The sequence below is a fragment of the Tachysurus vachellii genome, chromosome 19, assembly GCF_030014155.1.
Source record: "Tachysurus vachellii isolate PV-2020 chromosome 19, HZAU_Pvac_v1, whole genome shotgun sequence".
Taxonomy (NCBI): Eukaryota; Metazoa; Chordata; class Actinopteri; order Siluriformes; family Bagridae; genus Tachysurus; species Tachysurus vachellii.
In genome coordinates this window covers 5,513,544-5,536,678 of record NC_083478.1, presented here as the reverse complement: position 1 = coordinate 5,536,678, position 23,135 = coordinate 5,513,544, and the positions used below count along the sequence as shown (strand labels likewise).

The window sequence follows — 23,135 nt, the reverse complement described above, 5'->3', positions numbered from 1 at the left end:
AGAGGCAAATTTGGCTGAATATTTGATAATTCATTCAGTGAGTTGTGGGTGCAAGAGAAACACTCTCAGCTGTGTTTTGTATATTGTATATGACTGGGATGTTAATAAAGCTCTGCTTGACTTGACATCAGTCATTGTTTAATCCTATTTAGGGTCAAACACAAACAGAGATAGCCTAAAGTAAATTTTGAGTCATGAAACCGCCTTACCAACATGTTTTACAGAAGTGGGAGGAAACCCAAGCATCTGGAAGAAACTCACATAGACATGGAAAGAAGGTGCTGTGTCACAGTGCTGCTCAAAAAACCATTCAGTGTGAATACAACTTTGTGTTGTGAGCAAAAAACAAAGGAATTATACAATGCCTTTATTTTCAAATGTAATACGCATCAGCATGTAATTTTTATGCAATTATACTCCAGAAAGTACACTTTATAACCTCTGGATGGCAGACTACACCAGACATGCAGTCTAAAGTCATTTCCTGCTTTGAGGCTTATGTCTGTGGAGCAGCGTCTCATATGCATCATTGATTTTAATGAACATCTCTTCTGCTTCTTGTTTCTTGTTGGGGTTCTTGTCTGGGTGCCATAATTTAGCAAGCTCCCTGTAGCTGTGAGCAATCTCCTCCAGCGTGGCTCCCTCAGACACTGACAACACCTAGAACAGAGGAGAGAACTCAGACCTTGTACAGCTTAAGATATTTATAAAGGAAAAGAGAGTGCATAGGTTATTGGAGATTATTTATATCACTTTCAGAAAGAAAACTGCAAATTTTTGACTAGACATTTTATTGCTATAAATACAATTATTTAGTCATCTTAATTTTGTCCTAAAGTTATGCAAACTGAAAATATTTGACTTGTCTATTACAGATAGCAGAAAAGGTAATAAGGTAAGACATAATAAGGTAAGAAAACTGTGAATTAGTCCTTTAATGTGTAATGCATTTTAATTGAGAATCTATAAGAAGGACTGTGAAATATCTGTAGAAAAACCCATTATGCACCAGTGCTATTGATTACTTAATTGTAATTGCTACCAGTAAGACAAATCACGGATTTAGTCCCGTATTAAATTATAATATTTCTATTGTATCTATAGTTGCTCATGGAGTTTTATTCCCAGGCAGATACTCCACATAATTTGAAGCTAATAATAGAGGGGAAAGGGTTTCTGTAAGGAAACTTGTAAAGAATGGAAAATAATAGAAAAACTTTCAGGGCTTTGTTACAGTCAGTAATTTTTTTGTCATGGGAAAGTCTTCAGGACAGAGGATTTTGCGCTGTCCTGTTTCTCGTTGGCATAAAAAGCTGCATCTTTTTCGTCTTATTATCACATTAAAATAGAAAAAAAGACAGTCTGGTGAGGGCATGACTTCTCTAGCTGCTTTAATAAAAAATTCTGTTGTTCATGAATAGATGAAACATTCCATATCATAGAACATGCTGCTATAGAAATATGATCAATGTTGTTTTTTTCCTTTATAAATATTCAAATTTGATTTATAAAAAAAAATTCTCAGTTAGTTTGCTGTAATATGTCTGTTGTTGCATGCACATTTTCACAATCCATATATATCATGTACGTGTACCTGTGTGCTAGAGTAAAGAAAACACTAAAACATGCAGAGCATGTGTCCTCCAAGACCAATGCAAGAAATAGCACATTAAAATACAACCCAGTTCCTTTCTTACTTCATACCTGCTGAGGGTATTTGAGCAACAGCCTCATAAATCTGGATCTTTAGTTTGTGCTTCAAGCTTAACATGGGCTTTGAGATGAGATTTAACACAGTTGATTTGACATCTAACACAGTTTATTTAGCCTCACCTTCATTGCCTCAATCTCTCTTTTGCTGTATTCATTGAGAAGTATTTCCAGAACCTTCTTCCAGCTTTCCTCATAGTAACTTCCTCCAGTCACTGCGCACAATATCCGGTATGGCAACAGCAGAAAGAACTCCACAACCCCTCTGAGCCAAGGAACGAACCAAAACATGTCAAGAAATGCTGCCACACAGTCTGAAATGTAGTATAAAGTAGCTGTTGTGTTGTGAAAAATGCAGTATCCCAGAGGAGCGGAGAAAGCCAGCAGAGCTAGGCTAAGGCGATAGACACGAGGTCCTAGGAAACATAGAAATAGAAAAAATACATTTAACAGTGACAAGAAGAATGAAATTACAACATCACAAGAATACTAATATGTTTATTTCTCATATTGTAAATGAATTAAATTATATATTTTAGATCAGATATGTGATTTGGATTGTGTTTGTATGTTTATACGACCAACCCAGTGGCTCTGGTGGAGATCCAGCATGTTGGGGAGCTTTAAACTTTCTATGCTGTGCGGCAGTGACACTAGCTGCTATGCTGATGGGAAGAGGTGAGAGTTTGCTGCCGTAGAATATGGCCGAGGTCATGATACATGCAGTGAGGATCTTCTGTGGGTCAGACGTTTGTTGACCAACGCAGGACACGAGGTGAACCCCTGCACCAACACTCAATGGCAGCACAAGCAGGTAGAAGAAGTTCAGAGAGTTCAGACTAATCAAAGCAAGTGATCCAAAGTAAATGCCAACGCAAACCTGGCCAGCAACACGAACCAAGCCAACTGGTGGAGGATTGCCGGATGGACGTCTAACTTTCTCAGTCTCTTTGTTGGCTTCGCTCACGTAAGCTGGGATTCGGAAGAACTCTCTGAGCCAGCCGAAACCAAAACCACCCAGAGTGAGTATCCACAAGAGAGCATGACTATCCCTCCCGAGGTACAGGTGATGAAGTCCCAGTGGGCCTCCCACTGCCCAGAGGGCGTAGGTTGTTATTAGATGCTTAGGCATAAGAGCATCTTAAAAATTTCATCTAGCAGAAGAAAACACTTCTCTTCAATGATAAGAAAAATTTTGCTAACAATCTGCACACACAAAAACAAACAAAAAATGCTAAAATAATATAGTACAGAGACATCAATGTGAAGTCAGAGCTTTATTAATGCATTTTATTTTTAACATTCACTTTGAGTGACATGACTGATGGTATCTGCAACTATAACTCAACACAACCTGTCACATTTTACTTACTCTGCCTGAGAAAGAAAGCACTTTAACTTGCTAAATAAATTCAGAATAAATAAACCACTACAATAACACAATTACAAATTTAATAACATGACATCAACTACTACGTCAACTACTGCAAACATATAAATTAATAATTCCCAACTACTTGTAATTTTCAGTAAGTTTATATGTAAATATGTTTTTCAAGTCACGAGTCACAATACCTACGTGTAGATGGCTTGTAAAAATGGCCAGTGTCTTCCTTCAGTTTCACAACTGACAGAAATATAATTGCTCAAAATAATACACGTGGATTCAAAGTTGCTCAGGCATATTACAAAGACAAAAAAATAAGTTCAGTGAAAAGTCTAGGAGTTTCTCCCACAAATCTGCTCCAAACTCGCCTGAAATGAACACCATCCATATTGGTGTCAAATTAGACTTTGGACTTTGGAAGATAAAATTGCAGCAGTCTTTGTAATGTTAACGTAATACACCCTTGCTGATCAAACATTAAAGGTTTGACAGAGCTCTGTCTGTACATGAATATCAAACTCTTTTGCTGAACTATTAGGATGTAAACAGAAGTAATACACAACACATTATACATTGATTAAACTAGAGATCAGCACCATTCAAAACACAAGAGAAATTTTTTTTCTTATTTTTCAAACTACATTCAGGTTCAAAAAAGTTTTTTTTTTTTTTGCCTGGAGCACCCAATTTTTTTTGGCTTGTCTTGACACTTTTATTCAAATAACTATCTTGTTTTAATTTTAACACTTTCCAGCAAAATTCATTCAGTATTCTGGTCAGGCTTTTGGTGGCTCTGGAACCTTCCCCTGGAGGAAACAATGTAACACAATTATTTACACCTCAGGCCATTTAGAGTTACTGACTGATCCATTGTCATGATTTTGGATGGTGGGAGGAAATCTCACATCCTGGAAATCCTGGCGGATTCACATACTGGCGGATTCTCTTTGTCGACTTCAGTTCGGCTTTTAATACTATAATTCCGGAAATTCTCCACTCCAAACTCCTAAGGCTCACTATACCCACTTCCATCTGTCAGTGGATCACCAGCTTTCGGACAGTCAGCACTGGCGCTCCACAGGGATGTGTCCTCTCCTCACTTCTATTCTCCCTCTACACTAATGACTGCACTTCAAGTGACCAAACTGTTAAACTCCTGAAATTTGCAGATGATACTACGCTCATCAGTCTCATCCAAGATGGCGATGAGTCTGCATACCGGCAGGAGGTGGAGCGACAGAACAGTCTAGAGCTAAACACCCTCAAATCTGTGGAGATGATAGTGGACTTTAGGAAAGTCCCTTCAACACTACTCCCCCCTCCTAATATCCATTAGCCCGGTGTTATCTATGGAGGCCTTCAAGTTTCTGGGCACTACCATTTCCCAAGACCTGAAATGAGAGTGCAACATAAACTCCATCATCAAAAAGGCCCAGCAGAGGATGTACTTTCTACATCAATTAAGGAAGTATGGTCTGCCACAGGAGCTGTTGATGCATCTCTACATTGCAGTCATTGAACCTGTCACATCCATCACCATCTGGTTTGGTGCAGCAACAAAACAGGACAGAAACAGAATGCAACGCACAGTAAAAACAGAAAAAACAATTGGTGCTCCCCTGCTCACTCCCCAGGACTTGTACGACACAAGAACCAGAAACCGGGCAGGAAAAATCACCACTGACCCTTCGCACCCTGAACACAACCTTTCAGCTTTGCTTACTAAAACTGCCAGGCAAAGGAACAGTTTCTTTCCCCAGGCAATCACCCTGATCAACAACTCACCATAATTATATTCACTGCTTCATATCTATAAGTACTGTATTATCAGGACTGTCAGTCATCAAATCATCTGTATATGTATTGTATGTATCTGTATACATATTGTACAAAAAGCATAATATTGCACAATATTGTTATTTGCACTCCCACACTTTATGTACATAACTGATCGTTCATATTCTATATTCATATTTAATACTCATTCGGTCTATATTGTATATCATTGTCTGCATTGTCTTGTATAGTTTGTATAGTATAGTGTTATTTATGTCTGTACTTTTGAGAGTCACAAACAGCTGGAACCAAATTCCTTGTGTGTGTCAACACACTTGGCCAATAAATCTGATTCTGATTCTGATTCTGATGTGAAATGCTGCCTAACATCATTATATTAAGGCAATTTATGGTAATATAAAAATTCCCAAAAGGACTTCATTCTACACAAAAAATGGTCTGAAAGATGAGCAGCACATTGGAAATGGTAATGGCACAAATGGTAAACAATATGCTACCTTATTGCAGACATGATTAAATTCCTAGTCCCATTTACAGTCCCATCAAAAACTATTAGAATGGCAAGGTCAGAGTTCTTTTTTTTTTTTTTGCTGTAAACCAAAGACAACTGGGTTTGAGATCAAAAGATGGATATGAAATGAGAGTTTAGGATTTGAAAATTAGTTCAAGATGTGCTTGAGATGTGTTAAATAACCTAAAACATGGAACCTTTTGCATCAGTCCATCCAAATTTTAGGTTAGCAAAAATAAAGGAACTAATGTCTTAAAGTTAATTAAAGTAACAATGACATAGGATTGCATATCTGTTGATTGAAATAGGTTTATCATGCCTGTCACTTACTGACATTACGAAATTGTTGGTTTCTTCTTTTGTGACGCTTGTCCACACTTTTAGTACTGCCTTACAGTTTGTTTAAAAAAAATGCTATATTAACTCATGAGGTGAAACCGACGGACGAAACACATGTGGGTTAGAAGAAACACGTCAGTCACATGTTTCAATATCCTTGCTTGAGTTAAATGGTGGGTGGTCTCATAAAAAATGTGTTAGGTTCTATGTTGTTTAACATATGTATATATAATTACTGGATATAAAATATGAAAAGTTGAAATTGATTATGAATCATCTTTTAATTATCTTTTGAGAAAAATGAACTGGCCATGCCATTCCAATCATTTCAGATGGGACTGTATGTATAATTCCATGGCCTAAACAAGGTTTTAGAGGACCCCAGGTGCTTGTGTTCTTCGAGGAGGAAGATTCTTAGCATACCACAGACTTACTGAGGCAGGTGTTCAGTATTCAGTATTGTTGCCTCCGTAGAGAGGTTGGGGTGGGCAAAGGATTAATAGTTACACACATGGCTTCAACTAACATACCAAACTGATCACTTCATTAAATCTTTAACAAAACCTATATACCAATAACAATAGGTATATGTAACATGTAACGATACCGATTAATATCTATATCTATATCTATCTATCTATCTATATCTATCTATCTATATATATAGATATATATATATATACACTATATGTGTATATATATACACTCACACACACACACACACATATATATATATATATATATAAACAGCAGAAATCTCTTTATAGAAAATATATATATAAGAGATTTCTGCTCTTATAATTTACACATTTCTCCTCAAAATAAATACATAAATAAATGAAATAAAATTTAGCAGAACTGGTTGAAAGAAAAATTTATTTACAGTACAGAGAAGCAGAAACCTTTGTCTCTGAGAAAGCCACGCCTATTTTATTTTAAACACAGATAACCCCGCCCATTTCTCCGCCCCCTTCTAACGCAACCCCCCATAGAAGGCGTAAGAGAGCGTGGGTCAAAATGTTTGCAGTGTGTTGGTGTTTTCTTACGAGTAATGAATGCACTCGTGTTTTTTTTTTTATAGCTTGTACACAACAGTGTCTTTAAAGCTGTAGAAATGTAGTTTAGGATCACCTTCGCTTGTAACTTCTCCGGTTTAATGAGAGTTAACGCGGGTTAAAGACAGTCTGCATTAAAACAAACACAACTTCTTTCTGGTTGAAGCTTAAATGCCTTTATGTTCATTTCAGCTCCTCGGGATGGAAACAAACGACGACGTGTCGCTTAGAGAGCAGCTTTTCCACGACAGGGTCCGAGAGATCATAGTAAGTTTTATTGTACAAACAACTTTAACATAATCACATGGACCAACAAAGATAACAATAACAACAAGGTGTTTGCTGCATGTTGAGTGATTTGAGCCTAATGATTGTGAAATGCCCGAAAATAAATAATTAAAGAAGAAGGGGGAGGGAGTCGATTCAGGTACTACATTTTGGGACATTCTGTGCTTTTTTCCTAGTCTTGATATGAAACCATAAGCATTAAACGTTTTACTGTGTTTTAATATCGGCATAGTATCCACAATATTAACATAGTATCTTAATATTCACTGTGATCATATTTTATTAGTTATTTATGGGATGTGGTAACACTTGGACTACTGATCAGAAGGTCATGGGTTCGAATCCCAGATCCACCAAGCTGTCACTGCTGGGCCCCTGAGCAAGGCCCTTAATAACCTTCAATTTCTCAGTCGTAGAAATTAAAAAAAAAAAAAAAAGTAAGTCACTCTGGATAATGGTGTCTGTTAAATGCCATAAATGTAAATGCAGTTAAACTCTTTGCAGAATTTAAGCATAAGGGAACCGATGCATTTTTCCAAGCACCAGGGATCTTACGCGTAACATATTTTTGCTAGAAATCGAAATGGAATTTCAAAAAATGTATTTGAGGCTTGCAAATTTGTGAGATAATCAGCCACCTGCGGTGATGTCTTTTATTGGACTTGTCCTTGTGTAACGCAAAGTGAACTTCAGTCCTGAAGAAACTTACGACGAGGCAACGATGCTGACCTTTACACTGGGACCGCACAAATCTTACACTCAGCAACTTTCCGATGTCTGCAGTGAATAATTCTAAACGTGCATAATGTCAGACACAAATCAGGTTGAAATAACATCAGTGTTATTGGTTAGATCCAAGTCAGTTGAGAAATTCAACCTGTAGCTTGACTCAGCTCTTGCAGAAGCAGATCAGTGTCTGATGATCTCCACAGATGATAGTCTGCTGTCGGTGTTATAATCTTGACCTGGCCTATGTAAAACGTGTGATCGTGGGGTTATGTAAAACTGAACTGGATTTGTTTTTGCTAGTCATGTGAACATGCACCTTCTATGCTCTCCTGAGACTCATTCGTGCTGGATGTGGAATATTTGTTCCCATAATCATAACATTTGCAAAGTCTTACAAGTTTAAGCTGTAGTTATTGAACTCAGCAAATCTTTGTATACACGTGTGTTGATACAAGTCAGAAATTCTGCGCATTAATAATGGTTACAAATGTTGGAAATGTCTGTACTATTGCATCCTGCTTGCATTACTGCTTATACACAGTGTGATGAAACAGAGTTGTGCCTATTTGTAGAATTTGTTTTTGGAAATTGCACACTTGAGACAGGATGAAGTAAAAGAGTGGGGGGAATCGTGACCCCATGATCGTGTTTGTGGGCGTACAACATGCTGTTGTATGATCCAGCCTGAATAACCAGGTTTTGCCAGGTAGTTTGGTGAGCAGCGATCCTCTTCATGAATGGGGTCTGTTGTTTGTATATTTAGCAAGAAGCCTCAATAAAAAGAGACTTTACATACTTGTGGTTGGAGTTGGTTGGAAACATAATTAGGGTTAGGAGTGAGCAACATGGAAAGAAAACTACATTAGAGAAAAAAAATGACATGCTCTTCCTTGCAATTTAATAAACAAGTAAGTGAATATAATAAGTGAATTCTTTATTATACTAGAAATCATAGTAGTTATTTATCTATTAAGTGGCTGCTTTATCTTGGTCAGAGTCATGGTGGATCTGCAAGCCATCACAGGAAGACTTGATATCAGAAAGAAAGTTAAGGGGTTATTTCAAATAGCCAATCCACCCACCACCTTTTTGATAGTGAGTCCAGAGACAACGTCCAAAGCCTCAAACAAACAAACAGTAACCTGAGCTCAGGATTGAACTGGCGGGCCCTGGAGCTTTAAAGAGTTGACTACCTGCTACACCACCATATTGCAATGTAGTGACCTTAGCTAATGCTAGCTTTCAGAATCAGAAAGATCTTTATTGCCAGGTATGTTTTCACATACGAGGAATTTGTCTTAGTACAGAATCTCCACTGTGTAACAGAATGACATTGACATAGACAGTTTGTATGTGCAAATTGAAATGTGCAAATTGAAATATAAATGAATAGTGTTGTGTGTTCCGTGTATGTTGTGTTCATCAGATGGATAGCCTGAGGGAAGAAACTGTTCCTATGTCTGGTCGTTTCTAGCAGTAGCTATTATACTTTTAATAATGATAAAAGTTAATAATAAAAAATGTTAGTTCAAAAGGTAGCTCATGTCAGGTTAATTATTGTATTGTGTTAAGTAAGCCAAGCATGTGCATTGAGCTTAACTATTGTGTCATTTTAACTAATTCTGTTTAACAATAAGCAAACGACACAAAATCAGTGACAGTGATTGTGATCAGGGTTGATTTGACATTTTCTTCTCCTTTTTTAGAACGCAGTAAAGCCATAATTTATCAAAATGCTCGCAGATATATAGAACCACTGAAATCTGTAATTACCAAGGCAAATATTACAACATTTTATAGTTGCTTTTTAGCTTAATGTTTTATTTAATTGAATTCACTGTGTATCAGAAAAACATTTCCAAACCTATTTTTTGTCTAGTTCGCTGTTAACCTCAGGTACAGTATTTAACCTGCTGTTCCTGTTCAGTGCTGTTGTGTCAAGTCCTGAATTAGGAGAAAAAACTTTGTTTGGTTTCTAAGCTGCTTCTCCTCTAATGTAAATAGTTAGTAGAAAACATAAGCTGCTCCTCCTTGTAGGCTTTGTCATAGTGCCAATGAGACTGGGTGGATGGGTGACGTTAGTTGTGGTGTATTGTCTTCTAAAGCCATCTGTCACTTTAGGGTGGAAGTATAAGTTCTTTTTTTTTTTTTTTACAGCCCTGATTCAGGTAGAGAGATTGTACAATAGTTACACAGTAAAGCATCTGAACACATGCTTTACCAGTCACGGTCATAGTTATCTGGCTTTTTTTGCTGATGATTGCATTTTGGAGTTGAAATTTCTGTTTCCTGCTTTACTTCCTTTCTCAGAGTTCTTAATACAGTGTCACCTGGAGTGGCAGGATGTGATTTTGCTGTGCATTGAGTGTCTCTTTGCGTTGCTGCCCCAAAAACAGGCAAAAAACGACCCCAGATTTTGTATTTATACGTGTAATCAATTATTTGAAGTGTACAAAGCAATTAAATCTAAAACAGGTTTAATGTCAACATCATGGCATCGTGCCACTGTATAGTCAAAGGGTTAAAGAACTGCAAAAGGATGTTCAAGTAGTTCATTTTTTCTTGCCATACTTTCTGGATGAATGTGTTGAAACATGCATCGCTGGCTAGAGAACAATGACAAAATACCAGAAATACAGTAGTGATGAAAACTACTCCATTACATCTGATTTTCTTGCAGTATGTAAACATTTATTGTATTAAAACTGAAATGTGTTGGTCAACAACAGACTACATGTTACAGGTCGTCAGACAAATAGACATTTGCCCAGACTGTTTAAATGCCATTGTGATCATTCTTTTAATCCTGGTCAGCCACTTTCATCTGGTTTTACTAGCCACTGGGATTTGAGCCACAATCCTTTCCATCCTTTCCAGAATCCTATCCATCTGTTGCTGCTCTTTCATTTCCTCTTTGTCATTCATGAAGTTTTAGCACAGATTCCAGACAATTCCAGTTTTGCCTATTAAAAGGTAAAGCGGACCTTTTATTGTTACATGAAATTAATTACATAATGTTTTCCTAATAAACAAAACATCCTTGGTTGGCTGTAGGGCATTTTGACCCGTGTCAGTTTGTTTCATGTCAGAACATTGATAAGTACAGGCAGTTATTCAGGTTTTTCCTCGGAAAGAAAAACAGTTCATCCTGTGAGTCAGGATTATTTTTGCTGTATGTGCTAGTGGAATAATCAGTCATTCAGCTCTTATTTAATCAACCATGCATGTAAATATCGACTGTTACTTCTCCATATTAATTGTCAAGTGGGTTTGACTATGTAGTTTAGTTTATTGGTAGGTATTTAATGTTTAGTATTTCAATCATTTCAGTCTCTCTTTTCCTACTTTTTTTTTCTTCTAGTTAAACACGGGAAAATAGTATCAGCCACATGGCAACACTATTTGCACTTTTAAACAAAAAAAGGGAGGATGTGTATCAGACTTGTCACACTCTGATAAGGCTGGAGATTGTACCAATGCGGCACTGTCAGAACCTAACAAGCTACTGTAACTAGTTCTCTAGCAGTATTTTTCTTTTCTTCTTTTAATAGCTGAGTCAGCTAATTATTGAAAACATTTCATATTGTTAGCCAGGTCTTTGAAAAAGCTAATAATAGGCTAAGTATTGTGTTTTGTAATCACCCTAACATAGGACGTATGCTGGTAAGCGATCAGTTGCACTACTACTGCTGTCTATCTTCCATTTTGTCCTGTGTTATAACCCCTTGCCCTGGGTATGCCATGTATTCATCTCTGACTTTGTATCGTCATGGCTGCATTGTGTTCTTAACACTCCGTTACAGCCAGATGCCTGGCCTGCTCAGTCCTTTATTAGCTTCACATTTACGCACGTTCTCTATTGATAAGCTGTCTGTGTGTATGGTCAGCTGTGAATGAACACGGCATGGTGCAGGAGTGATAAGCTTGCGATTGCATGGGTGTGGGTACAGGATGATGGGAGGTTTTCCAAGAGCTGCTTTTTACTCTGGATGGTAATAGAGCTTATTTCCAACACTGATAATGTACTAAAGGCAACTCTTCTCAGATCCATATAATGTAAATTCTGTTCTTATTGAGAACCTGTTGATGTAATAACACGTTTTTCTTTCACACTTAGTTACACAGTTAATCATATTTAATGTGATCTTTTTTTTTTGTGAGCTTCAAATTTAGTTCAGATTTTGTTTATAATCACTGCACGTTATACAGTCATGTATTATGCATTTTCCCCCCATTTAGTAGATTTAGTCACTGTTCAAGCATTTTTCAAACCTGGTAATTATTCTTCATTTATTTTTTTCATAGATTTGTGTGCAGCTATTTGTCTGCCTATATATCTTGTCCTACCTCATTCTGACACACTACAAGAAGAATGCCGAGTTTGTTACTGGTAAGTATAGTCGCCCTGGGCACTTTCTCATCATAAATGCTGTTTTCTGTATTGCACATGCATTATTTTAAGATGCAGAGTAAGTTATGCGTAGTGTCAAAGCATTAAAGAAACACTAGAAATCTTTTGCTTATGTTTTGGATCGTTTATACCGTATTTTCGCTTTGTATTGCAGACATGTTAGCCTATAGACTGAGGTTGTCTGCATGTGAGCGTTTCTGTCACAGGGATGTTAAGATGATATGCTAGGATCAGTGTTGCAGATGCCAGTGGAAGGGCTTTACGCAATGTCCCTGTCAACATGAAGTGGTTGGGGGTTGTGAAGAATGTTTCCGTGAGATAATAAACACACGGCTCCTTACCTCCAACTTCCCCAAGCCTGACAACATGCGTCCACTTATTCTGTTTTATGGAGACACAAAGCACCACTTGTTTGCTCCTTTAATAACAGCAGGTTAATACAACAGAGTCGTTAGATTGCTTGGAGATTTTCCAAATTGTTCCCAGATTGATTGTCATTTTGGCACGAAGTCATCCAGAAATCTGCAGAAGTTTGTTTTGCTGTTTCAAAGTTCTCATGCATTTTGCCTCGTGGCAGAATTGAATTGCGCAAGCTTTGTTAATCTCAATTCCTAGGAGCCAGATATTTCAGATTTCCTCTCTGTGAGATGTAAAATGTGATTTGTATTTTTATTTTTTTTTTTAATCAGTTTTTTAACCTACAACTTTGTGTTACATCTTCTCTAAAAAAAAAAAAAAGCAAGTTATTACTTTGTTTGATTATTTTGTCAGGTTTAACTGCTATTTCATAAGCGTGCAGCCATTGTCTTGCGTTCTTTCTGTAATTTCTTTGTATTTCTTCCTTCCTTCAATAATTGTGTCTCTATTATTATATCTGTGATTTCATAGTATGTTTTGCTGCCTGTTCTTTTGATTTGCTTTTTTTTTTCATTCATACACTGTTTTGTCTTATTCGTGAGTTTCTCCTTGCTTTTCTGTCCTTAACTGTCTCTGTCAGACTCTGTCTTGTTATTTGTGTCTTGCTGTCTGTCTTTTTTTTATGTCTTTGTCTCATTTCCTGCTGTTTTTCAGGTCTTTCTGATGACCTGTCTTTCTCTGTCTGGTTCTATTCATCTGCTTGTCTGTTGCTGTCTGTCTACAGTTCTGTAACAAATTTGGTCATACTGCTTGAATAACATTGAGTAAAGGAAGGAAGCTTGCAGATCAGAACAATTTGACTTCAACATACAAAATTTCGTAAGACTTACTTAATGCACACTGACAACGTCATTGTGATTTTTGTTCTCTCTCTCTGCTTTATCTCCAGATGACGTTGAGGATGCCACTGTGAATAAAATTGCGTAAGTAATAAACTGCTTCACATGGACTATTGGAACAAGTGTGTTGAAGTAATAAAAAGACTCGCGAGCGCACGTGTGTGATTTTTCTCTGATTATCTCTGTGTTCTGATTGTTAATATCTGCACTGGTTTGCACTTTGTCCCTCCATCATGGTGTTTTGTCTCCTCATTTTATAGCTGGACTCGTGTCACTAACACACACTGTTCTTTTCTTTGGCTTTGTGCCCTCTCTAGGCTGTGGTTGTGTACGTTCACTCTCTCTGTAGCCATGGGTGCAGTTCTCCTCCTGCCCATCTCCATCCTGTCCAATGAGGTCCTGCTCTCTTTTCCACACAACTACTACATGCAGTGGCTAAATGGGTCGCTTATCCACGGTACACAGAAACACACACACTCTCACAAAAACACGCACACACACTAGCACATGCAAGCATCTAGAACGTCAGTTAATGACTGTGTTCAGATTTGATTGATGTAAAAGCCGAAAGCACAATCATAAAAAGTGTTGATTGACATTATAGGCCTGTTTTCTTGGTATCAGGCCAGGTGTTTGCTCATACAAATCATGATTGACATTCACTTGTGAGCACTGGCACTAACAATCAGAGCCAAGGCTCTAGTAATAACAATGGTATGTGCTAAATTCAGTCAGCACGTGCAAATTAATTTTCTGTTACTTCACCGTGGCTCAAAAGATTTCTAGTAATATTACCAAAGACACTGTATTCCTATAATACAGTCAGTTGATGTACTTACAGATCCAATATTAGAGTTTTATACGATCCACTCCAGCACAGTGCACTCGCATGGTTCCTACACATTTTCTTACTGGCGTATTATATCCTTCTTTTGTTATGCAGGTCTCTGGAACTTGGTCTTTCTCTTTTCCAACCTCTCCTTGGTCTTCCTCATGCCCTTCGCTTACTTCTTTACAGAGTCAGAAGGCTTTGTTGGCTCCAGAAAGGTAATCAGCATTTTTAATTTAGTAACTCCTCAGTTATATATCTTAAATGCATTGATTTGATTTGCCCGTTGGTTTCTGAATCTTGTAGAAAATCAACACATTAAGTCAACAACCAGTGTGTGGAGTGAGTGAGTGATTGATTGATTGTGTTACAGGGTGTGATGGCCCGGGTGTACGAGACCACTGTGATGTTGCTTCTGCTCAGTCTGCTGGTGCTCGGCATTGTGTGGGTGGCATCAGCGCTACTTCATGATAACATTGCCAGGGAAAGTCTCTACGGTGAGTGTGTTTATAGAACACATTTCTTTTTGATGCACTTTACTAAATATAGTTTGTTGTGTGATTAAGAAATAAGACCTTTACAAGAGATGATTCAGAACAAAGCAAGGCTCTGTTACCACCATGAAAGCTGACTACCATCAGATGCGTTCTATTCTTATACCACAACAATTTGTCAACATTTATATTTTTATTAATAATAAACGAACAACATGTATGTTGTTGTGTAGAACGTTTGTAAAACACTATTATTATAGCAGCTACACGGGGTCATTTTCTCGGCAGTCTCTTTCTCCACTGCATAAGTCAAAAATAAGATGTCGTTATTTTACCATGTCAGGAGTTCATATTACAGTTTTATCTTTGATTTATTTATAAAGCCGTGTTTGAAAGCCTGGATACTCTTTCCCAATATGCTAAATAAATGTCTCCTCAGACACAACTCACTATAAAACTATATTACACTTTTTTTTAAAAACGTTGCTACAGTTGAAATGATGTATTAGAATGAATGCATTGATGAATGAAACTCGCAGACTTGAAAACTTTGAAAATTAATTATTGAATCGAGCATTTATCTGCGCTGCGATATATAATTATTTTTGAGTTATTTCCTACTGAAATGAAGTAAACATTGCAGTAAACAGATTTTTTTCTCCAGCTGTTAATCTCAGTCCCTTGTATATTATTTCAGACCTGTGGGAGTACTACCTGCCCTACCTCTATTCTTGTATCTCACTGTTTGGAGTGCTGCTGCTATTATGTAAGTGTGTTTTGGGTGGAATGAATAGAGGGTTAGAATACATGTATAATCTCCTTTAATATGTTACTTTAATTTCGTCATTCTTTTTTTTTTTTCTTCTTTAAAATTGTTTGAAAATTCATACTATAGCATAATATGGCTAAGCAAAATGTCAGAGTTCTCAGAATGTGCCATAATGTTGATGCATTTGCTTATGGTCCAGACGCTGTGACTAGTGATTTTTGATGAATTAATGTTTTCTGTTTGTCTTTTTTTTTTTTTTTATTGTGCTGACTGTTCTGCATTTCTCTTCAATAGTATGCACTCCCTTTGGAATGTCACGGATGTTTAGCGTCACTGGAAGTTTATTGGTTAAACCACGGGTAAGCATTCAAGATATTGGTTTTTCAATATCCCACATAACTGAAACATTTGAACATTTTATTATAACAGTAACATATGTAGAATGTAAGTCAATATAAAGCTAATATTATTCCTTGCACTGATTTACCAGTCTAGTGAAAAGAAAGTTTATGCTCGCTTGACATAGCTTCTCAAAAGCGTCAGCGTCAGCAGGCGTGTTTGATAAGGTGCAGCTCTTTCTGCCGTCACTACTCGGTTCAAACAATTCATAAAGAATAAAACACTGCATGGTTTGATGGGTTGATACAGGCTAAGGTGGAACAAAGAGGACTGGTTTATATTTCATGCGTGACACAAGTGGTAGCAGCGTTATTCACATACTGGCCTATATACAGTACTTTTACATCTGGAGGATTAAATGCAGCATTCCACAGTATGACGCATCAGAGCCAAAGCATTTCTAAGTAAACATTCAAGTAATAAAAAAAACTTGAGAAGCCCAGTATTCAGAACAAACCTTCCTATAGGTATGATGGCTTTTTTGAGTTTTTAACATTTAAACACCAACTAATAGGAAAGCAGGTTTTTGGCACAATAGCATGTACCCATTATTTAAATATGGTCCATCTGAATGCCAGTAGCATTTCAAAATAGTAGCACGAAAATCTGTTTTTTACAGTTATATTTCTAATATCAAGTTGTAAAATAAATAGAAGAAGAGAATGTTTTGAACTAAAAAGTACTTGATCTCATATGTGTGGAACTGTGTAATTATTCAAGCCTTTCTAGACATTTATATGTGAATAAACAAGTATTTCATAAAAGCAAAAATAAAATAGATCAATAGATCAAAGTTGAAGTGATGCTGATGATTGCTTCTGGTTGGACAGCTGCTGGAGGATGTGGAAGAGACGATGAACTGTACTGTGTTTGAAGAGGCTTCTCTCTCACGGAAACTTAAACGTGAGTCAGGGATTATGGGTGACATGAGGCTCTATAACTGCTGTATTAATTGCTGACATCCACTCAGTAACTAATTACTCTCTGTCTCTCTCTGTCTCTGTGTCTCTCTGTCTCTGTCTCTCTCTCTCTGTCTCGCTCTCTCAGGAAGCAGCACCTCCTGCTGGCTGAGCCTGAATATGGAGACAATGAAGAAGCAGATTGTGAGCATAAAGGCCAAGCGCATGGCTCTAGGTGAGAATCCTCAACTCACATGTAGGACTGTAAATTCACATGAATCCTTAGTGGATTTCACTCGGTTTTCAGCACTTTTTCTACTTTATTTATTTATTTTTTATGTTCTTTTACAGAGACACGAAGAAAGGCATCTGCATGGCAGCGTAATCTGGGCTACCCACTGGTCATGCTCCTACTCTTAGCATTAACTGTAAGGATTAGCATTATAATATAGATTCTGTTTGTTTGGAATATTAAATAATATTAATTCATGCTTTAATAATGCGATGGCTTGTTGATATTGCTTTTCAGGTGGTGTGTGTGTTGATGGTGTGTTTCCATGTGTTGGAACTGCTTTTTGATGAGTCTGCCTTGCCCAGAGGGATAGGGGTAAGATTTATTTCATTGGTACACACATAACATTTTATATATGTGTTTGTATGCACATACATACATACATACTGTACATACATACACACATACATAATGTATTCCACTGTATTTTTTTATTACAGGACCCGCATTTGGGCTTAGCTTCCTTCTCCATGTTTGGCTCTTTGGGGGCCACAGTACAAGTTGTTCTTTTCCTGTATCCTTTCTTCATAGTTTTGATGTGTTTTTTAATCAACATGATTTGTTTGAGTCACTGGTGAACATTTATCGATGTAGTTTTGTTTTATTCCAAATGCGCTTCTCAGAAACATAATCTATTCTCACATGGAGTGCAAATGCTGCGAAAATAACATTTTAATCGAGTCTATCAACTCTTTTGTGAGATGAGACCCTGTCAGAACAAGCTTTGCCCCTCATTTACTCGGCAGGCTAAAGATTGTCCACAAGGGGGCGCTGTGTTACAGTGGTGTTTAGTTTCAATGACACTTAGATTTCATACATCAGAAGATTAGAGCAGTTTCCACTAGAGATACCTGGGCTGACTATAGCTGCCTAGTTTTAGTTACAGGGACCTTTTTTGACTCCTGTTGTAAAGGTGGTACAGGGAAAGTGACAAATTTAAAAAGAAATCTGTAAAAATGCCATAACTGTAAAAGACAGAGGAAATCCATGCAGACATGTATAGAAAATTCAAAACTCCACATTGTAACAACAATTAGTTCAGTATTGAACCAGGCCAATGCTATCCGCTGCCAAAGTGTGCAATGAATCTTCTTGTCTTATATATTATTAGATCATATACTTTTGTGTGTGACATGTTTTGGCCCTTAACTTTAATGCTAGCTATCTGATGGTGTCCTCAGTGGTTGGTTTCTACAGCTCTCCTCTTTTCAGCAGCCTTCGGCCTCAAGCTCAAGACACCAACCTTACACAGGTACAGTGTGCTACACACACACACACACATATAGTCCCATCAGTGCAGAAATGCTCACATGGTCATTTTTAAACATATTCTCACAATTTGAGCTTGTGTGTGTCTTTACAGATTATAGTGAACTGTGTGTGTCTCATGGTTCTCAGTTCAGCTCTTCCTGTATTCTCTCGTACTCTGGGTGAGCAATGCTATGGAAAACTGATTTGATTTGTGTTTGTTAGATGAAAACAAAAGACTTTTTCAAAACTCTTTTGCCCAGAAATGTTGATTGTAATGTGCTTTTCTCAAGAGTATGTTTCATCAAACAGTATCAATTCACTTCTTGTTCATTTGCTGTCTTGTGAAATTTTTACTTTTCTCCCTGATTGTATTTAGGAATCACAAGGTTTGATCTGTTTGGGGACTTTGGAAGGTACAACTGGCTGGGAAACTTCCACATAGTCTTCCTGTATAACGTGCTCTTTGCTGGTCTCACCTCCGCCTGTTTAATCAACACAGTCACATGGGCCGTGCAGAGGGAACTCATTCGTGCCTTTGGTTAGTTTTAGGACTTTTTTTTAGGACATTACTTGTGTTAGCTGAAGTATGCAAAGGTGGCTTAGATGGATTTGTATGTGGCCTTAATGTCACATGGGAAATGTATGGGGGGTTTTAATAAGCTGTCCAGACAAAAGTGAATCATATGACATTTCTTTCCTTATACTTGTTTACACATTCCCTTGGCTTGTTAATCCTGTCTGGATGCCACTACCATCTTGATCAGCTGTCAGTTATATCCCACTTTTTAACAACTAACTTGTCTTTGGTTAGAGCTCAGTGATGCCTATACAGATACAAATAATCCTGCAAATGTTATATAGGAGTGAGTTGTAATATTTTCCAAGCAAATCAGAATGTACCAGTGTCTGACTAACAACTGACAATCTGGTTTCAGTTGATATTTGTCCAGTGTGCGATGTACTGACAACATACAATAGGGCTGGTGGTTCTGCTAACTAGGACTGCTGTGAGTGTGTGTGTCTGTGTATGTGCGTGTTTTCATTTGGTCTTTAGCTTAGGTGTTTCTAGAGCAGGACGTGTTTCCCTAAGGGCTGGTCTCTTTTCCTCAGATAGAAAGAGGACAATTCTCTCAGGAAAGTAAAAGGGGACAGCAGGGCAGTAGGGTTCCCTACGGGCCAAAGACTAAATGTCAACCACCTCAGCACGCGCGCGCACACACACACCATCTGCCCTCCACCAAATACAAATAAAACAAATGAACACACCCTAAAAATCAATCATGAGACGTATGGTATTTCTTACTGGGATTGCATTTAAGTTTACATCATCTAGCATACACCCTTCTCCAAAGTGCTATACAGAATTGCTTCCCCTGCTAATACAAATAGGTCAGCGGCTAAGAATACTACAGAGCTATAATTGTGTTAGAAAAATACTTTTGATCAGAGTTATTATATACTCTTTAGAAAGGTCTACCTGAAATCAGTTGAGAGTGTCTTTCTTCTCAATATATATGATACACACTCACCGTCCACTTTATAAGGAACATTATGTATGTGTGCCTGAACATTTATGCAGTTATCTAATACCTTCAGATAATGCTTTTGGCATCAGGAAAATATCAGGCAAATAAAGGTCAAAGCTTCAGGTAATGTTTACAACAGAATGAAGAGCACCTCTGACTCTGATCATGGCATGGATAAAATAATAACTCTTTCCAATTGTGCTGAGCATAAAAGCATCCCAGCATGCTCAAAACAATAACAAGAATCTGAGGATACCAAGAGCACAGATCAACCCAGACTGTACAGTTTAGAAAATAAATCACTGAAAAAAATTCCAGTCAATTAACATTTCTTCTATTCTTTCCATAAACAGGTCTCCATCGCCTGCCTTTCACTGTCTCCCGATCTGCAGTCCATTTCAGGCTCCTGATGGCAAGCGGACTCTCAAAAATCCAGTGATTTTTTTTTTTTTTCCCAGGCAGTTTTCCTGGTAGATCAGCTCAGGAAGCATTTTTAAATCCAGTGGAAAATTTCAGACCTGACTTGTTCAGTCGCAGCCTATGGGTAAACGGATCCCCAGAAGGCTGGTGGAGGATTGAGGTTTTTTGCAGTCCGGAGAACGTTAAAGCAGTGACGTTCTCATTACAGCTTTAAACTACAGGGCTTTGAGCATTTAAGCTTTTATTGCAGGTATTGTTTGTGGTTTCACAAACATGCAAAGTTCTTAAAGTGCTCCCTTTAAGGCTGACTTCATGTTCTCTAAAGGTCCTGTGTTTACATTTTTTGATCAAACACTGCACTGGCTGTCAGAGGTGCGACTGTGATTGATGCATAGCCGTCCACTGAAGCTATTTCAGAGAACGACCTCTTAAACTCGACTGTCCCTTTCCTGTTGAGCTCGGTACAGCAGAGCTCAGCCAAGACCCCTTCCTCCCATCCACCACTATTTTTAGAGTGCATCCATCCCATTGCTGTTCCTCATGGGTCTTAAAGACACTTTTGGAGGAAGGTTGTCGCAGGAAGCCCAGTCTGCTGAGAGAGGGAGGATACAGGATGCTCCTTACATTTAGATGAAACAATCTTGTTGAGTGAATAGAGAGTAAGCTTCTCTTTTGTAAAGTTTTTTCCTCAATGTTAAAAAAGCTTGGACTTCTGCACAAGAGACATGTTTATCTTTTATAGTTAAGTTTTACAAGCACCTTATTTCAAACTTGCTGCCTTTGATAAATCCAGGTTTTAAAATATGTCTTGGACCATTGTAACTGTGAATATTTTTTATTATGTGTTAATTAACCATGTGCAATAATATACTGGAAGTGTGTGTTGGATATAAGATTATGTTCCATCTATGTGGAAGATTACGTTCCGGTCCTAAATCCATGACATGCAGTGTCTAGTCAGTGAAATGCAAACCGATTTTAATCACAGATATACAGGGAGATTAGCTTGCCTAGCTAACAGTGATACTGCTTTTCTTCTCTTGAGCTATTGTATCATTATTATTATTATTTTTTATTAAAAAAAACAAAACCTTTTTTTACAAACTATTTATACCATCACTTTTACTTCATTTGCTGTATCAGCATGTTTTAAACAAATGTTTTGCAAGAGATGGCCAGAAGGGGACATTATATTCCAGTCACACTACAAGCTTGTGATTTAATATGGTATGCCTTTTTTGCTCTCATACACTATCAGTAAGGAGCTCACTTTTTTCCACAATATGCGTTTGTATTGCATGTGGTCGATTGCAGCTGGTAGAAAGATTGAAAGACTTTTTGAGCTGTCTTAATTAGAAATTATGAGGTATAGAAATCCAATTCAAACCTGTGTAGGTATCTTAAATTGTTAAGAAGGTATTTATAAAAAAAACTATTCACTGACAAGGGTAGAAAAATAGTAATAATTTGAACACAACTACACATTGTTTACATTGTCTGTCTGTAAATGAACTTTTGAATCACACAAAAGAACAATAAATGTATTTTCTAAACACTGTCTCTTTGTCCTTTGTGAAGTTTTTAGTCACTGTAAAGGGCAGCAGTACAAGAAGTACATATTTCAAGAAGTGTTGTATAAACTAGAGTTCCACCGCTGTGATTGCATTTTTGTTTTGTTGGGCCTGTGTGTCTCTTTATGCGCCTACCCCCTATGCTGAGCTGTCCAGCTTTAATCAGCAGCGTCTTTGTGTCCAGGGTCTGTCAGCAAGCCTGTAGAAAGCGACGCCACTGCTTGTCCAGCCTCTGCCTTCCTCCATGCAGATGCCCTGGCACATCAACTTCTATATCATCATCAGCAACAGCAGCACCCTGGCCACGTGCACTCTCTCTCCTTCGCCTCATCACTTGCGTCCATTTTCTCTGCCCAATGTTCATTTCCTTTTCCTTTTTGTCCATCATTCCGAACGGAAAAAGACGCCCGGTCTTCTGATTGCTGTTTCTTGTTGGATGTCTTGATTGAGGATAGTTTTGATTTTTGCAGATGTTTTCTATCCGAGTTTCCTCTGTGTGGGTGCTGATAAGAGCCTCAGCTATGGCAGACACTCTATATATCTATATATGTGCCATTTTATTCATAAATAATTTTAAAAATACACCTAGTTCATTTTGCTCTTGGTTACCATTAACATAGATTATGTAGGAAGGTATGGAAACTCTTGTTCTTTGTGTTTGTTCTATCCTTATCAGCTTATCCTGGGGGGATTATGACAGAAGTCCTTGTCACAAATTCATTGTATTTCTTTTCCTGAATGTGGTGTAAAGGGTGGACACACATCACAGCTTTTGAGTAACTGAGACCATTTGACTGGTCAGAATTACTTCGGCATATCAGACACAAAGTGGGAGACGGACGGCTTTTCGTGGCATGTGATAGGCTATCTTTATTGTCAAAACACAAGAATGAAGGGGGAAAGTCTTAGATTAACTTTCCTGACAGTTAGCTTTTTGAAGTGTGAGCCAAAGTGCACTAGGAGTTATTATTCCTACAGCCAAATAGAAAACTGGTGGCAGGAAAAGGCGAGACTTCTTGCTAATCATCTGATAATGGGCCATACAGTCCGACTGCCGGTGTGTCCCCACACCCTCACTGCACACTCTCAGCACACTTACTTCACACACTTCAAAAGAGATTAATACTCCCACTGTGAGCAATGAAGTTACGGGAACAAGTTTGATGATTTTAACTTTTGTGTTAGAATTCATTTAAAGATTT

At 37.7% G+C, this 23,135-nt stretch overlaps 2 protein-coding genes across 6 annotated transcripts; one reads left to right on the top strand and one right to left on the bottom strand.

Annotated features, from left to right (window-relative positions):
- Positions 1-350: 350 nt before the first annotated feature.
- On the bottom strand, positions 351-3,507 carry dnajc22 (DnaJ (Hsp40) homolog, subfamily C, member 22). 4 transcript variants are annotated; one of them, XM_060894393.1, is made up of 4 exons: positions 3,286-3,507; positions 2,296-2,916; positions 1,834-2,126; positions 351-660 (listed from the first exon to the last, which is right to left on the bottom strand). In XM_060894393.1, exons 2-4 carry the CDS (start codon positions 2,840-2,842, stop codon positions 478-480), a joined length of 1,023 nt encoding a protein of 340 aa, XP_060750376.1. In that variant the 5' UTR covers positions 2,843-2,916; positions 3,286-3,507; the 3' UTR covers positions 351-477. The 4 variants fall into 4 exon arrangements, with proteins under 4 accessions (XP_060750376.1, XP_060750377.1, XP_060750374.1 ...); XM_060894394.1 differs by having other exon boundaries at positions 2,296-2,864; XM_060894391.1 differs by having other exon boundaries at positions 3,290-3,507.
- A 3,242-nt stretch (positions 3,508-6,749) lies between these two features.
- On the top strand, positions 6,750-21,915 carry lmbr1l (limb development membrane protein 1-like). 2 transcript variants are annotated; one of them, XM_060894388.1, is made up of 18 exons: positions 6,750-6,792; positions 6,992-7,066; positions 12,122-12,206; positions 13,534-13,567; positions 13,801-13,940; positions 14,427-14,530; positions 14,686-14,809; positions 15,504-15,572; positions 15,870-15,934; positions 16,805-16,877; positions 17,022-17,108; positions 17,225-17,301; positions 17,403-17,480; positions 17,606-17,679; positions 18,327-18,417; positions 18,529-18,595; positions 18,793-18,954; positions 20,296-21,915. In XM_060894388.1, exons 2-18 carry the CDS (start codon positions 7,001-7,003, stop codon positions 20,379-20,381), a joined length of 1,482 nt encoding a protein of 493 aa, XP_060750371.1. In that variant the 5' UTR covers positions 6,750-6,792; positions 6,992-7,000; the 3' UTR covers positions 20,382-21,915. The 2 variants fall into 2 exon arrangements, with proteins under 2 accessions (XP_060750371.1, XP_060750370.1); XM_060894387.1 differs by lacking the exon at positions 6,750-6,792 and having other exon boundaries at positions 6,799-7,066.
- Positions 21,916-23,135: the final 1,220 nt, after the last annotated feature.

Bases quoted from the DNA above. Each gene is read 5' to 3' on its own strand.
- dnajc22 (XM_060894393.1), bottom strand. From the start codon at position 2,842: ATGCCTAAGCATCTAATAACAACCTACGCCCTCTGGGCAGTGGGAGGC. The intron at 2,127-2,295 runs GTTGGTCGTATA...TATGTTTCCTAG, and splicing joins ATCTCCACCAGAGCCACTGG to GACCTCGTGTCTATCGCCTT. The intron at 661-1,833 runs GTGAGGCTAAAT...CCTCTGTTCTAG, and splicing joins GAGAGATTGAGGCAATGAAG to GTGTTGTCAGTGTCTGAGGG.
- lmbr1l (XM_060894387.1), top strand. From the start codon at position 6,971: ATGCCTTTATGTTCATTTCAGCTCCTCGGGATGGAAACAAACGACGAC. The intron at 13,568-13,800 runs GTAAGTAATAAA...TGCCCTCTCTAG, and splicing joins GCCACTGTGAATAAAATTGC to GCTGTGGTTGTGTACGTTCA. The intron at 18,418-18,528 runs GTACAGTGTGCT...GTGTCTTTACAG, and splicing joins AAGACACCAACCTTACACAG to ATTATAGTGAACTGTGTGTG.